This window comes from Lupinus angustifolius, chromosome LG08 (assembly GCF_001865875.1).
Source record: "Lupinus angustifolius cultivar Tanjil chromosome LG08, LupAngTanjil_v1.0, whole genome shotgun sequence".
NCBI classification, from domain to species: Eukaryota; Viridiplantae; Streptophyta; class Magnoliopsida; order Fabales; family Fabaceae; genus Lupinus; species Lupinus angustifolius.
The window spans coordinates 7575796-7591880 of NC_032016.1; the positions used below are offsets into that span (position 1 = coordinate 7575796).

Consider the following 16085-nt stretch of genomic DNA (forward strand, 5'->3'; position numbering starts at 1 on the left):
ATCAAATGGATGATATATAATGAAGGACTTACATATTTGTACTGATAGGGAGAGGCATTATGAAAACCATTAGTTTCTTCTTTATAGACACATATACATGCATGTTATTATCTTTCCTCTAGGTGTTTTTACTCATACTTCGTTGATGAATAAAAAAATCTTAATATTATTGTTCTCAAATGGTTATTGTACCAATTTTCTCATGGTTCACTTATTAGACTCAGTAAAATTTGTAACTTTGTATGCATGTCTATTTTGTAACAACCTTCATAACGAGAAAACATTTATTAAGACCTATTCGTTTGTTGCAATGCTATGAGGACTATGGTCATTTGATCATGAGTGATCCAAAGGGAAAAAATATAGTAAAATGCTTTTTAAAAAGTTTAATTTATCCTTATCTATGTATTATCAGTGTAATCATTTATACAGTCAGTATATTATCTATTGTTCATTTGTGTTATTTTCTTTGATTATGCTTTGAAGTCTATCAAAACAAATTGTTTCATTGATTATATTGTTTTAACAAAACGTTAACCATGAGGTGGTTGTATGAAGTTTTAATATTAACCATACCTGGCTGGTAGGGTTTTGTTATTTTTACTTGTTAATCTTTGGCACAATGCTGTAGTACTAAACTAACCACACAAGATGAGGATTAGTTACATTTTTATTTTATCTTATCTAAAATAATAATAAAATACTAATACAATATTAATAACATTCAGCAGAAGTGTATTTCATGTGAATAACTATAATCATGAAGACCATTATGGAGAGCGAAAGCTATGATAGATGTATAAGATGCCCAATCATATTGTGAAATCTATAGAAGAAGTAGGTAAATATTATCGTGATCAAGCCAACTCACCTAAAGTTGATGATGAAAATGATTTAATTGTTGAACATCAAGAGCTTAGAAGATATTTTTATTTATAAAAAAAACTTAGGAAATTAGAGAGTGAAGTAGGGATTTTTGGGTAAATAATTTATATTGGTATATGAGTATAGTAAAAGAGGGATTTATGTAAGGGTACACATTTAGTTGTCATACTTTGTGTCACTCCATATCTCATATGCATATGATTGGTTAAAAAAAAAATACTTAAGCCAAAATTTAATTATTAAATTATAAATCCATGATATATGAAGTGACACAAAGTGTGTAACAACAAATATGGTCCCTTTCGGTAGACGTGCATGTGCACGTGCAGACTCGTGTTTGAATATGTGGAAGCGGAACTTTGCATTTGTATATTATCCACACGTGCCCACGTGCCTATGTGAGTCCCCGTGGAATAAATTGTTGAAAAGGAGAAAAGGATTGTGAATGTGATTGCATGTGGATTCATCAAATCCCACTCAACTGCACCGTGTCCCAAAATCTTTTTTACACTCTCTTACTCAATTTTATTTTTCAACTCTACTATTTCAACATTTAGATTATGCATCAATAAATATATATATATATATATATATGAACATTTTTCAGCTTTAGTATTTCAACTCCAGTATTTGCATGTGGATTCATAAAAAATATGGCTTATGCTGAGTTGAGGACTATGTTGTTCTCTTTATGTGGTAGCCAAAAATTGTACAAACAGATTATTATGGCGTCATGGGATAAAAAAAACAGTTGAGTTCAATGTAGTGGATAACTAATGCAATGTGAAAACCACTCTATAATGATGCTCGCAAATATATGGCTAATGATATTTTGTATGGTAGTTGTCGATCTAAAGTAGTACGAAAAGAAGAGAAAAAAAGAGATCAAAAAAATTTGTCCGAGAGAGACAGGGAGAAAGAAAAAGTTGAAGAATTACGTAAACTTGTGCAATTAGCCGAGAACTCCAAGACTCTATTTATAGGCCTGAAACCAAACACTTAGAAAAAAAGAGACCGCATTATAAAAATGATCGTCCAAATGAAACGCAAGTGGAATGGGCGCTAATACGAGAGAATTTACACCACAAGCCCTGACCGTACTTGAGCCCGATCACGATCAGTTGGCCACAAAACCCCTTTTCACCTTGGGACACACCACAAGTAGCATATCTCTTACTAGTAAACATCTTTTTTTTTATATTTCAAACTCTCAAAAAACCAACATTTCCCCCTCTCACACAAAGAGAAAGAGACAAAAAAGAGAGTGGTAATTGTATTAATTTCATATGGTAGATGAGGTTGACATAAATAAAGAAATCTAGTACAATCTGCATATAAATGGTAGTACAAGCTACAGAAGGGGGCCATGTTTCCCTGGAGTCATTCTTTAATAACCACACACATGAAAGGAAAATAGGAGCACTAGGATACCAAATACTATGCACTGTTTGTGTCCATAATAGCATAATTCTTTTCCACATTTGAACACTGAATCATATTTATGGTGTACTATATAAAACCCATTTTGGAGAGTCATTTTTACCCCAATATTCATTCTAAATACAAATACTGTACAATAACAATATCTTACTATTACTCCTCTTGTTTTAAACTTGTCATAAAACCATAGTATAGGTATATAAAAACAAAAACAAGTAATTGTATTGAACTGTAAAAATAGTGAAAAATATAAGGTAACCTTTGTAAGAGTGGCCAAGAGACAAAGGCTTTACAGCTCAAGGGATAGTACTGTGAAAGGGAAATTGACATGTACCCTGTTTTGTTAAGAGGGTACACAGTGCCTCGCTGTCTAGCATGTGATGTAGGGGTTCTGTAGTCTCTCTCTCTTACATGCACCCGTTATAGCTTTTAAGTTACATTTTTTAATCTTCATTCTAAATTAACCTTCTATTTTTCTATAGTTGAACCCGATTATGATCGGGAGCCTCCAATTTATCAAGATATAGAAAAAGTGAAGAGGTACAAATGAGATTTAATGTCTTAAATCAAAATTTTATGATATCACTTATTGGATCCAACCATGATTGGAGAGCCTCCACCAGAGAAATTACATTATTACAAATGAGATATCACGTCTTAAATCAAAACCATAATATATTAGTTTTATGAATGTTTTTCCATTTGCAAACTATTAGACTTCACTTAATAAAGACATCAACTATCCTCTCTCCTGTAATTTCTAATATTTTACTTAGTGAAAGCCAAGACCAAAACAAGAGAGACACGTTGCTATAACACAGTTAAATAGGGTGTAAGTTTCATAAAAAATTCCATTCTTATCATCTCTTTACCACTACTCTTTCATCATAAATTGGAGATTTTTACATAGTAGAAACTAGACAGCTAAGAAAGATGAATGCTTTGGCTTCAGAATGGAGCAGTGGTTGTGAGTCTGGTTGGACTCTATACCTTGAGCATTCTTATAGAGGTTCTGATGCTTCTTATAGTGATGAATTTTATGAAGATCACAAAGACAAAGGAACAAAAGAACAAGAGTATGAGGAAGAGGATTTGTCTATGGTTTCTGATGCTTCTTCTGGGCCTCCACATATCCCTTATGATGAGGCTTACTTGAATGAAGAAGAGAATAATGGTGGCTTTTATTCAGAATCCAATGCAGTAAATCTTCCTAAGAGTGGTAAAAAGAAGCAGAAAGTTAAAGAAAATCAACAACTTCTACCTTCTTTTCTTCATGACACTGCTAGCTCTTGTGTCTTTGATTTATCCACTGTAAGTTTCAGATATTGACTCTGAAAACCATGAACTTGCATGCTATATATTAAGCTATTTCCAAATTCATATTTTGAGTATTAAACAAATATGAGTTGTTTGCAATATTTTTCCAGAATGAAGTTGATGTGAACAACCAACAAACTTCAACAGAGAGCATGCTAGATTATTCACAAGGCTTCTCTGCAAATTATATTAAGGTACTTGGTTTATTTGTTTTAGTTCTATTCCATTTGAATATTTTACACTTTGTTAGAACTTAGAAAGTAGAGTTAACATAAAATCATTTATGTACTTGCAGGGTAGATCTACATTCCATCAACACTTAGATTTCATAAAACCATCTCTATCAGAAAATGAGTATCACTATCAAGGCAATGAGTAAGTTATTTCTTCTATATACTAGAATAATTTTTACTTGGTATAGAACCTCAACCTACTCTAATTTTTTGTTCTGATCATTCATTTTCTTTCTTTGTTTAGCATATGGTATGGTGGGAAAGGAATTTGGATGAGGTAAAGATGAGATCAACAATACTAATTACTATTGTTGCTGTGGAAATTACTGAAGATTAATGGAGGTAGAATCATAGTGCAGAAAGAATTTGATATTAATGAGGATGTTGTACCTTTCTTTATTTCTTTACTTTGTAGTTATCAATGCAATGGGAAACAAGTCCAAAGGATAAGTTAGAAATATGATTTTAGCTTTCAAAATTTAATTTTTCTTGTAAATTAATTTTTAAATATAGGTTAAATTAGTTATTTTTAACATGTTTTACAATATTAATAGAGATTGATTTGACTCTAAAAATAATTAATTTAACTTATTTTAAATTTTTGGTAACCATTTTGGACTTTTCGATTTTTAAGGAACCAAATAAGTTCCAAAAACATTAGAAAGTGAAATATGTATTTACTCGAAGCATGCTCAATTTATATAAGCAATGCATAATAGCAACTCTTGCAAAAATAAATATCAGCAATGCACAAAACTATGTTCCAAGTAATACTGTGACATGACATATGACAGTGATTTATTCCTGCAACTTATCAATCCCATAAAATTTTCTTTACAACTTACTATTTGGTAATTTCATTAATACTAGCTATAAAAAATATATATCAACAATTTAATCCCAAGATATTTTCTTAGAAATCAACTGGTTAATTTTCTTGTACCTACTCATAAATATATTTATTATTGTTAGTACACAAGAAACATTAAATGCTTTCAACTACATATATGATACTATGTTCACCAAAAACTCAGATAAAGGCTATGTGATCCTATATTGATTAGGTAGATAGGATCTCTATACATATACATTTGGATCTTATTAGTACAAAATTTAGTTGATATAAAATTTGGTAAAAATGAGGCTCCATTTGCTTTAAGTTCTAGTTTATTTTCCAATTGACTCAAAACTTAGGCTTAATCTGCTTCCACAAAGAGACAATTTGATAAGGAGAGTGTAGAAAGATGAAGAGGAAATGTCAATGTTGATGTTGGAACATTTGCTATGCATCTCTTTAACTCTCTTTTAAGCTCAAGAGATGCTCCATGAGATCTTCCTGACCCAGAAACATGCCCCATCTGGTTTAGTATGACAACACTTTATCTCTTTTGGAAGGATCCTCATTTTAAAATATGATATATGATGTTTGTTTATATAGGTTTGCTCCCTCCAACCTTGTCAACTTGGAAACTGCCATAAAGGACTTGATGTCATCCACAATGTTGTGCCTTTGATTTATTTATTCCTAGTTCATTAGATTAAAAAAACGTTAGTCTAGTGGTGTAAGATCTTATTAGATTCTTAGAATAATCAAAAGATTAAGAGTTCGATCCTTAGAAATAACACTTGTTGGGAGGAGCAATTGCGCACTCCAAAATTATAATATTTGCCCACTATTTGCTTTCTCATATTTATATAAAATTTGAAGTTAGGCAATGGGAATCTTGAGTGAATTAAAAAGGGCTAAAAATAATAGAGGAAGTTAGCATAAAGACAAATAAAACACATAGATTTAGAGGAAGAGAATAGTTTATGTGATGATAGTCATTGTCCAGCTGCAATCCATAAAAATGTGGATAAGGTGGGTGTGGGAAAAAAACAGTTCTTATTTTCTAACCACAGCCAAAGCAATAATCCATAAATAGAAGTAACTTCTTAATATCTAGGTGAATTTTTAGATTTATATCAAATATATTTATCTATAATTACATTCTATATTTATTATTTTCCACATATTTCAATTATACTTCCATTTCCTGTAATAATGATTTTAGTAGTAGTTCTAGAGTGTTAATATATTTTTTTATAAATTTGAAAGTTAACAATGGTTTTACCTACCTTTTAACCTATGATAATTAATTATAAATGCCTTATAAATAGGGTGGAAGGGAGTTGCTAATTTGGGAAAACATAACACAAATGCACACAAAGTTTAATGTATTACATCCATGTGTAGTACTAATAGGTGTATGTCAAATTATAATTTTCTAACAAGACATCATTATATTATTTTATACCTACTTGTAACTACCAACGGGCGTTGGTTCAAGTGGTACATGTTTGATTTTTTTTAAGCAAGAACCCGGTTCGAGTCTTGTAGATGGAAAAAATGCCCGTTGGGAGAGTTAGCCCCACTTACCTGTGGATGTGCCCGGCTCAAATAGGATTGCCTCCGGTGCGAGGATACATGTGGGAAACCAAAAAAATACCTACTTGTAACTATCTAGGATTCAGTATCTGGTTTCAAAAGGTGATTGAAAACTAACAAACAGCTAAGCTAAATGATTGAATTGGATCTATAATGATGCTACAATACCATACATATCTCTTTATATATAAAGATTTATTTATGGAGTAAGTGGATCCTTCTAAAAAGAAAGAAATAAACTCAATCCTTCTAAGGGAAATGTAATAACACTCTTTATCAAACAGAGTTCTTAATGTTATGTTACCACAATTACACTCTTTATCAGCTAATGATAATTGACTATAGCCTTTAGGTGACCAATTCTGAGATATTAACATTGTATATAGTGGTTGGTAAACCTATAATGATGTCTACTCATTGTACCAAATAATTGGGTACTTCAGTTGTTTAGATCTTCCATGTTCTTGAGGGGTTGACTTTGTGGCCTTAACATACCAATAATATTTCCTTGTTCTTTCAACAAGTCATGGCAATCTAGTGAAATTGCCTTATCTTATTATGCAACATAGCTCTCTCCTGTTCATTAGAAAAGAGTAGCGGTACGAGATTCCTATGTAATGATGCACAAATAATGTTATTTCCATGATTTGAACCTTAACTTTGGTTACAAGACAAATAACATTATCGTTGCGCCAATTTATCATTTTTGCCACTCTCTTATTCAGTATCTATTAAATTTCTTCACACATCTTGCAAGAAAGAAAACATCACCATATGCAAATATACTATTAAAGAATGTGATGCCAACCAATGCCAAATTAAAGTGAACTTAGTTGGTGGAGTTCAAGGATACAGTAAATTGCAATCTACCTAGCTATGTGCATAGTTGCATCTAATGTACAATTTTAAAGGTGGAGCACAATCTAGAGAAGAAAATCCAATGCTATCAAAACCAATTAAATGAGTGAAAAGTTTAGAAATTCAGAAGTGCAATTTCATTTGGGCTTGTTACTTCTAAGCCAATCTTGTATTCCCTTTTCTGTTTCTGAAAGCTGACCATCCTTTCCATTCAAGGATCCTTCCATTGATTCAAAGTAGTCCTTGTAATTTCGCTTGTAATAACTCTCCAGTCTCTACAACACATATTCATTGAAAATAAAACATTGCAAAACAACAAAATGCAAATTGAATTGGACTATTCCAAAAATGGGATTGGGCTAGAAAATAATCTCTCCACTTCCAAAATATCATTAATAACTAATTATGTGAAAACAATGTGTTATCATAAAAAATGAGAAAAGTTAATATGAACTATTGAATCTTATTTAAATAATTAAGATTAAAAAATACATGCACATGATTATTATGCGACCAATAACTAACTTTTAATCAGAACTATCTATGAGAACCAAATTTATTGTTTTCACAGTTTTTAAGAGAACTAAAAGTAAATCTCCATTACCTTATCCTGTCAATTGAATATGTTATAACATATAAATGAACCCCTCATACAAGTGGGGGAATTCAACTATTTATATCATATGTTTACCTCTTTGTCATTTTTCTCCTTGTTTTCCTCTGACTTCTTCAGATATTCTGATAACAATTTCATCACAAGCAAGAGCACTAAAAAGGTTAAGAATTAAAGAACACATGCAAGGTAGCAGTAACTCAAAAGAAAAGAAATAAGGAGAGTAAATGTAATGTATATACTTTGAAGAAGCTCAGTTCTAGAATCAGGTAGTTGAGTGGTGGCAATTATAGTAGATAAGAATAGTCCTCTCCTTCCAAATCCCAAGTTGAGGTTGGTGCTTGGGTGTGATGTTTTGCCTTGTCTTCCATGAACTGCTTGCAAATTGGAAGAAGCATAGTACTTATTTACTGTAACAGTTAGTGCCATTAGTATGCTTTGCCCTACTGAACTCATTGGATAGTTTTCATTAGCCTCTCATATCTAACTTCTTTTACTACAACCACTAGTTATCCTCAATGGATAACTAAGATGAGGCAGGCCTGGACATGTGGGCATGCAGTGAGGACTAAATTAAAGAATGAAATGTAGTATATATATATATACATATGAGTGGGGATTCACTCCATCAATTTCATGGACATCTAATAATTTAGATCTTCTCACTAATTAAAATTATTAGATTTTTATAGAATTGATACTAAATCATTTAGAAATGATATGTGTGAGAATCTAAAATCTATATATTGTGAGTCTAAAGTTTTATATCTCATTACTATATTAAATATATTATTCATCATTTGTATATAATATTTTTATTTGATAGTCAATATTGATTGACATATAAATAGTAAATTATGTATTAAGACTACAAAAGTTTAATATCTATACAATATAAGTGTAAAACATTATATATAGTTAATATATCATTCATTTTTTATTTGTATTACTTATATTTAAGAGTTAATAATATTTAAAAATAAATAATATTATAAAAGTGTAAAAAACTCATATTATTGGTGCATACCTTTTTCTTTCTTACAATAACCTCTTACATTGATGTATGTATATTAATTAATAGATAATTGAAGTAATGTTGGAAGACAACAAGTTGAGAGGGTCCATGAGGGGAGCAAGCAGTTGTGGCTAGATTAAGTCCTATTTAGCACACACCAAGGCTCCCAAAAAAATAGGTAAGTTCTAGTTATTGTTAATTGAATATGGGATCACATATCCAAAAATGTTTTTGTCTCTATATCATAAATCAATCATATCATTAAATAATATAAAATTTATTTTTGTTTTTGTAATTTTTATTTTAATTATATGTTATTTTTTAATTAGATTGATACATAATTGAAATATTATTCATATGACAAGTTTTACTTATGAGTCATTATTCTTTTGTCACGTATTTTGGATTTCTTATGATGCTTTAATGTATTTCAACACACTTACTATCAAATTTCATATCTGTAAATTATTACTAAAAAATCCTTAATCGGATATATTATTTAACAAGTAAATTATTTATTGTCATGTGCAAGCATTGTGAACCAAAAATAATGTGATGTTCTCGTAAATATTATATTTTTTTCCTTTCTAAACTTAATCATTGTCTGACATAATTATTAATATTAGTATTCGCCAGACGTTCATTTTATTTACCAAAGAAGTTGCATTTATATATATTTTTAAGAGAAAAAAAGTTTATATAATTATTATATATGAGTTTTATACACTATCATTCTAATATTCATTATTCAGTTTTAAACATTGTTATCTCTTCAACAAATAAATAAATAATAGATAATATATTAATTGTATACAAATCTTTAATTCTATAATATATATATATATAATATATATATTACATTATATTCTTAAATGTTATGGAATTTAGTAATTTTCTTTCAACTTCCTTAACTCTCTATATATCTATCAATTCCTATTGGTTCAAGTGGATATGTTTGATTATTTTTAGGCAAGGTTTTCGATTCAAATTTTGTCAATAAAAAATATTTGTTGGAAAAGTTAGCACAACATATTTATATAGATGTTCTAACTCGGATGAGATTACCTATAGTGCGAGATGCAGAAACCCAAAAAAATCTTCCAATCATCTCTCCTATGTCGGCTGTGTTTTCTATCGTCTTTTATTTCTATTCATTCATTTGCTTAAAGCCCCACTGCCCAAATTTTGAACACCAGGATCCAGAGTTTGAATAGTTTACAACATTTAACGTTGGATAAGTTTACACCCCGAATTGCTTACAATCCCCAAGACTCGGAAGAAGAAGAAGAAGAAACATTACTACTCTCAAAGAAGAGAAATTTATTTATCCTCAAAGATGCATTTAATAATGAGAATAACCGACAACGACAACATAACATGCTTCACTTATTCAACTTCAACTGTTCAAAGGAAAATAGCAAAACAAATATGGACACTCTAACATAAATCAAGATCCAAAGTCAAATTTTGATTATTATATATCAAAGTCTGACCACGTTGTTTGAAGCGTAATATTCATGAAATTTTCAATTACAAGATTAACACAAAAATAACATAATAGATCTAAAGATTACAGTGAATAACTGTGGAAGCAGAATAGAATTGCTCCAAGTTTTGTAGCTAAGACTGAGTCACCTGATACCTGGCTTGATGATACACGAGTATTTGCATGTCAAATAAACAACAAGCATGTAACAAAAACATTGGTCCTTCTTCTTCGTTATTACAAATACAATACAGATAGATATACAATACATCTTGAAATCTATTTGATTTTTCTCTAAAGAGAAATCACACCACTATTGATTTGCTGTGTAATGTATTGGTCTGTCCTTGTTAACAAACAGTATGTGATGAAGGTTATAGCAGATGAAAGGGGAGGGAGAGATTGTTTTTGTGTTTTTGGTACTATGATAGTTCTTAATACTAATATCTACACTAAAAGGGGCAGCCAATGCACCACGCTACCACTCAGTGAGATATGGGAAGGATACATATTTATAGTACTGTTTTCAGAATTTGAACTCGTAATTTCATGACCACTAAGCAACAACCTTATTGCTGCGTCAAGTCCAGTAAAAATATATACACATATTGAGATTAGAAAGAAAGTAATGAAGATGGACAGAAATATATAGTCTCAAAGGGAAGGGAGTTTTCCTGGGCGATCAGCAGCTTGCAAAGTCTTGTTGATAAGGTTGCGAGCTTTTCTGCTGCGAATCTCAACCTTCACACTTGCACTTTTGTCAATCTTCACATAAGGTTTATTCTTTGTCTTCTTCTTTAACTTCTTCACCTTTGATTTTATAGACTCCAACAGGTTCTCCACTAACTGGTTCGTCATATCTATAGCTACACTTGCACACAGCTACTGTATATATATAGTGCCTAGTACTTGCTTCTCTTTTTTTAGGTTTCTTAGGTTTATAACTCCAGCTAGTATATCACTCCATTCTATTATTTTGCACTAAACTTGAGTTTTTCTTTGTTGTTGGATTTGCCATTTCCTCTTTATTTATAAATGGAGTTCATAAATCAAATGGTCTTTGTTGTGTATATATTCACTAACTTTGCCATTAACTGTTTTCTGATTTTTTTATTCCCTTACCCTTATTTTGGGGGGTATCATGAGTTGACTAGCTCTCTTCGAATATTTTTGTCTATGTATATGTTATTGACATCTCAACAAAATATATTATTATTATAGCTTTTTTGGTGTACACAGTACACTAGTTTCGTGTTAGGATTGAACTCTTAATAAGAAGGAATCTTTTGACAATCTTCGCTATTATAATTTATCTTAAACAATGGGTTATTCATAATTGATTATACTCGAATTAGAGAATTGGTATGTTCGTAAGATATAAAATGCTACATTCATACAATTAAATTAAATTACTTACCAACAAAGTTTTTGTTTAATGATGTAAGATTGTATTAAATCTATATTTTTTTATAGTTAAAAGTAGATATTTGATACATAATAATTTAAATAAAATTATATTTTTTGGAAATGAATTTCTTTCAACATAAAATCAAAGTGTTTGTCATATTGTAAGCATTATTTTTATAGAGCAAATTACATTGACGTGTTTCTGAGTTTTAGTAAATTATATAAATAATCTCTCATTTTTTACACCTACATAACCCCTAATTTTTTATACTTTTATTACACTAACCACCTTTACATGAGAAATAGTAATCTTTTAAACAAAAAATGTGATAAATGCAATTAAGTTAAACAAAACATTATTTATTGAGGAGAGAAGTCCAAATAATATATAAATCAGTGTATCTTTATTATTATTGTTACAAAATGTATCAACAATTCTAAAGAGATATTGATTAAATGACTCTTATACTATATCGTAACGAACAACAAATAATAAAGAGATATTGACTCATATATTATTTATACTTGTCCTCTACAATATATTATATTTTGTTTAACTAAATTGCATTTATCACATTTTTTGTTTTAAAAAATACACTTATTTTACGTGCATAGGTGGTCAGTGTAATAAAAATATAAAATTATTAGGTTTGTGTAGGTGTGAAAAAAGTGATAAGTAATTTATGTAATTTCGCTAAAACTCAAGGGATGTAAGTATAATTTACTCTTTTCTATATTAAGTTTACAATTTTTACATATTATAGAGTGATAAATGATTTTTCTGTGGTACAATCATATTGAAAGATAAATCAATTTTAATGTCCCATTATAGTATAATATCGCACGAATTTATATGTAACCTCTGAAATGTATAATAACTAACAATAAAATAATTACTATATTATTTGACAAAATATAAAAAGTAGAATGGTCAATGGAATGAAAATATCATAGTAAATATGCAAATATGCATTTGTACTTGAATTACAAATAAGTAGTAGCTAATTATAAATAATAAAATATTAATATCAAATCAGTAGTATTGGTTCTGAAAATAATCAGAACATTATTCTTGATACTCTATTGTATGAAGAAATAATTTTGTCACTAAAAGCAAAGAGTGAATAAATAATGAATATGTCCTCCAAAGTATGGAGTACCAAACTTAAATGAAGAATTTTTATATTTTTAATTTGTAGAATAATTTAGTAATAATATTATTCTTTATTGATTTTGTATAAATTATAGTTGTGAAGATTCAAATTTTTTTACTTATATTTATCTTTCATTTTAAAATTTTATTTTTTTGAAATCAAAATAGTAATAAATTTTAACTAAAAATATAATTGATATAAAATTTTCTCATTAAAAGCGTTATTGTACTTTTGAAGCGTCAAAATTATATTATGAAGTTCCAAAAGAATTTTTTCAAGTTTATTATTATGTTTGACATTTTTAAAGTCTCATCAGTTTAAAACTTTAAATTGACTTTAAATTCAAAAATAATTCGTAAAAGAATAAAACAATTGGGCATTTTTAAAATAAAATCTTAATTTGATTATCAAATACTACTATTTAGTAATATCGTAAATAATTATTGATTGTACTATATTATAACCTACTTTGCTTATTATTATAATAATGTATTATAAATTTTTCATCATCTTGATATATAATTATAGAGGTGAAAATTCAAATTATATTTGGTTTATTTTCCCTTTTCAATTGGAAATTTAATTTTCGAGAATCGAAGTAGTAATGATTTTACATTAAACAATATAAATATTATCAAATTTTCTCATTGGCATTAGAATTATACTTTGGAAGTGCATGTATAATTTTTTACTCTAAAAGAATTTTTTCCTAGGTTACTAATCATGTTAGACTTTGAATTCCAAAAAAATAATTCGATAAAGAATAAACAAATTTTTTGGTTATAAGAGTAAATAATTTGATCATTCAAAATACAATTTTGATATTCAAATAGTACTATTTATATAATATCATTGAATAATTATTAACTCTATTATAACCTAATTTATTTATTATTAAAAATAAGGTGTGATTATTATTCACTACTTTTATGTAAAATTATAAATATAAAGATTCAATTTATCTTTTGTTTATTTTTTATTATTTTTAGATTTAATTTTCAAGAATCAATGTAGTTATAATTTTAAATGAAAAATAAAATTGATATCATTTTCTATGTTGAAAACTGGATTATACTTAGGAAGTGTAAAAAGAATATTTTGAGCCTCCAAAAGAATTATTTTCAAGTTAATTTAGTATGTTTGACATTTTCAAAACTTTATACTTTAAATTGACTTTTGATCCCAAAAGATAGTTTAGGAAAAAATAAAAAATTTGGTCATTTTTTAGAAAACAAATCCCAATTTGATTTTTCAAATACTACTTTTTATTTAGTACCATCAAATAATAATCATCTTTATTGTTCTATAAACTTATTTATTTACTATTACTAATAACATTATCTAATTGTTATTTTTTTTCACCATTTCAATATTAAATTATAGAGGTGATGATTCAATTTACCTTTGGTTTATCCTTTTTTAATTTAGAAATTTAATTTTTTAGAATGAAAATAGTAATAATTTGAAATAAAATTGTTTAATGTCAATTTCTATCATTGAAATTGATATTATATTTCTGAAGCGTCAAAAGTATATTTTAAGACTTCAAAATAACTTCTTTCATGTTTATTCATCACACTTGACATTTTCAAAATTCCATTGAGCAAGAATACAAATTTTAATGATTTCTATAAAAAAAATTATCTCAATTTTAATTGAAAATATAATATTTATGTAATTTTTTGTACTACCAATAATATTTTCTCACTCTTTTGAGTAATGAACTAATTCCTTTCGAAGTACGTAAATGTTTCTTCCAACATATGTCACTCACATAAATTAAACCATTAATCTTTTTGGTTATGCTAGGGTCTGGTGAGACCTTACATTTCTAAACACTAACACTTTATTGATATGATATTTATGTAATACTATCAAATAACTATTAATCCTCTATTATAACTGATTTTGTTTATTGGAAATACTAATAATGTATTATAAATTCTTTATCATTAAAACTATTTTCATTTTTCTTCTACATTAATATAAACCAGAGCAAATGCCAAAGAAAGAAAAACGGTTCAAACTTTTTAATTTGATTTTTAGAATAGTCTTCGTTCAAAGATAATATTTTTACACTCAAACATTTCCATCAATAACTAGGTCCGTGCCCGCTAGTTACCTGCCACTTGTTGACTTTAAGGAGCTTGATGATTCTTACTCGAAGACGTATGTATGTGGAGACAACTAATTAAATTTTGTCAATAAATTAAATTTTTAATTATAATTAAAATTTAATCATGAATAATAGTAACAACAAGAATAAATACACTAATATCTAAATGTGATATGTTATGTAGCATCATGCAAGTTTTTCTCCATTTTCATATCTTTAAACCACGTCTCTTCTATTTATTATCTTAATAATAATCTATACAACATTTAAGTAAGAAGGTAGGGTAATAAAAAAAATGAAAAAAATAGAAGGAGACAAGTGTCAAAATTTATATAGCTTAAATAAACATGTGTCAACATTTAAGTAGTTTAAAGAAATAAATTATCTATTGAAGAGATACTTTATATTTTTACTATCTAATATTATTCACTCTCTAAAGCTTTTTGTATATACTCATGTGAAGTACTTTATTTTAAAGGTGCAATATAGTTACAAAATTTTAACCAAATAAAATTTGAGAAAAATATATGTGAGCTTTATACATTGTTATTGTATCATCCGTTATTCATGTTTAATTGTTATTGATCCTTCAAAAAAAATAATGTAAATAAATAGTGGATCATGTACTTAATGTGTGTAAATCTTTATACTGACAACACATAAATATTATACTCATAAATTTAAGGTAAAATAATATATTCATTGTATTTAATAGTCATGAATGATGAGAAGAGATTACAAAAAGTAAGCAAGCACTAAATAAACTATTTTCTCAACTACTTTGCATATTCAATCCTTTTTTTCCTTATCTTTTTAAGCCTTGTTTTAAGTTTGTTCAAAGAAACTCAAACGTATGAAAGGTAGGTTAGATCCCATGTAGGTTTAGAAATCGATATTTGCACCATATGATTTGTTAGTCCACCATCTTTTTCCTATCATAGATAAATATGTCTGAAATTTCTTTATTTATTCTCCACCTAATTTATTTTTTCAATATCACCATCACTTTCACCATTCACATTCTATTTCTTAGCAAACATCAAATAAGTAATATGTGACACATATAACTTTACCATGTATTAGATCTAATCGAATTCACTTGAACATAAAATTTTGGTACAAGCAAGGCCTTA

At 28.2% G+C, this 16085-nt stretch overlaps 2 protein-coding genes across 4 annotated transcripts; one reads left to right on the plus strand and one right to left on the minus strand.

The window, feature by feature from the left end:
• On the plus strand, positions 3076–4313 carry LOC109353730. 2 transcript variants are annotated; one of them, XM_019596091.1, is made up of 4 exons: positions 3076–3636; positions 3753–3836; positions 3932–4017; positions 4120–4313. In XM_019596091.1, the coding sequence occupies exons 1-4, from the start codon at positions 3259–3261 to the stop codon at positions 4154–4156; spliced, it is 585 nt and encodes a 194-aa protein (XP_019451636.1). In that variant the 5' UTR covers positions 3076–3258; the 3' UTR covers positions 4157–4313. The 2 variants fall into 2 exon arrangements, with proteins under 2 accessions (XP_019451636.1, XP_019451639.1); XM_019596094.1 differs by having other exon boundaries at positions 3078–3636; positions 3938–4017.
• LOC109353494 lies at positions 6576–8326 on the minus strand. Of its 2 annotated transcripts, XR_002108465.1 has the most exons (4): positions 8017–8326; positions 7853–7899; positions 7224–7436; positions 6576–6649 (listed from the first exon to the last, which is right to left on the minus strand). XR_002108465.1 is itself a non-coding variant. In XM_019595794.1 (3 exons), exons 1-3 carry the CDS (start codon positions 8228–8230, stop codon positions 7299–7301), a joined length of 399 nt encoding a protein of 132 aa, XP_019451339.1. In that variant the 5' UTR covers positions 8231–8326; the 3' UTR covers positions 7102–7298. The 2 variants fall into 2 exon arrangements, 1 of the variants encoding a protein (XP_019451339.1); XM_019595794.1 differs by lacking the exon at positions 6576–6649 and having other exon boundaries at positions 7102–7436.

What these genes read in the sequence shown, in the direction of transcription:
- LOC109353730 (XM_019596091.1), top strand. Translation starts at nt 3,259, where the DNA reads ATGAATGCTTTGGCTTCAGAATGGAGCAGTGGTTGTGAGTCTGGTTGG. An exon ending in GTGTCTTTGATTTATCCACT is followed by an intron (nt 3,637 to 3,752) that starts GTAAGTTTCAGA and finishes ATATTTTTCCAG; the next exon opens with AATGAAGTTGATGTGAACAA. An exon ending in TCTCTGCAAATTATATTAAG is followed by an intron (nt 3,837 to 3,931) that starts GTACTTGGTTTA and finishes TCATTTATGTAC; the next exon opens with TTGCAGGGTAGATCTACATT.
- LOC109353494 (XM_019595794.1), bottom strand. Translation starts at nt 8,230, where the DNA reads ATGAGTTCAGTAGGGCAAAGCATACTAATGGCACTAACTGTTACAGTA. An exon ending in TAGAACTGAGCTTCTTCAAA is followed by an intron (nt 7,900 to 8,016) that starts GTATATACATTA and finishes AATTGTTATCAG; the next exon opens with AATATCTGAAGAAGTCAGAG. An exon ending in AGGAGAAAAATGACAAAGAG is followed by an intron (nt 7,437 to 7,852) that starts GTAAACATATGA and finishes TATGTGTTGTAG; the next exon opens with AGACTGGAGAGTTATTACAA.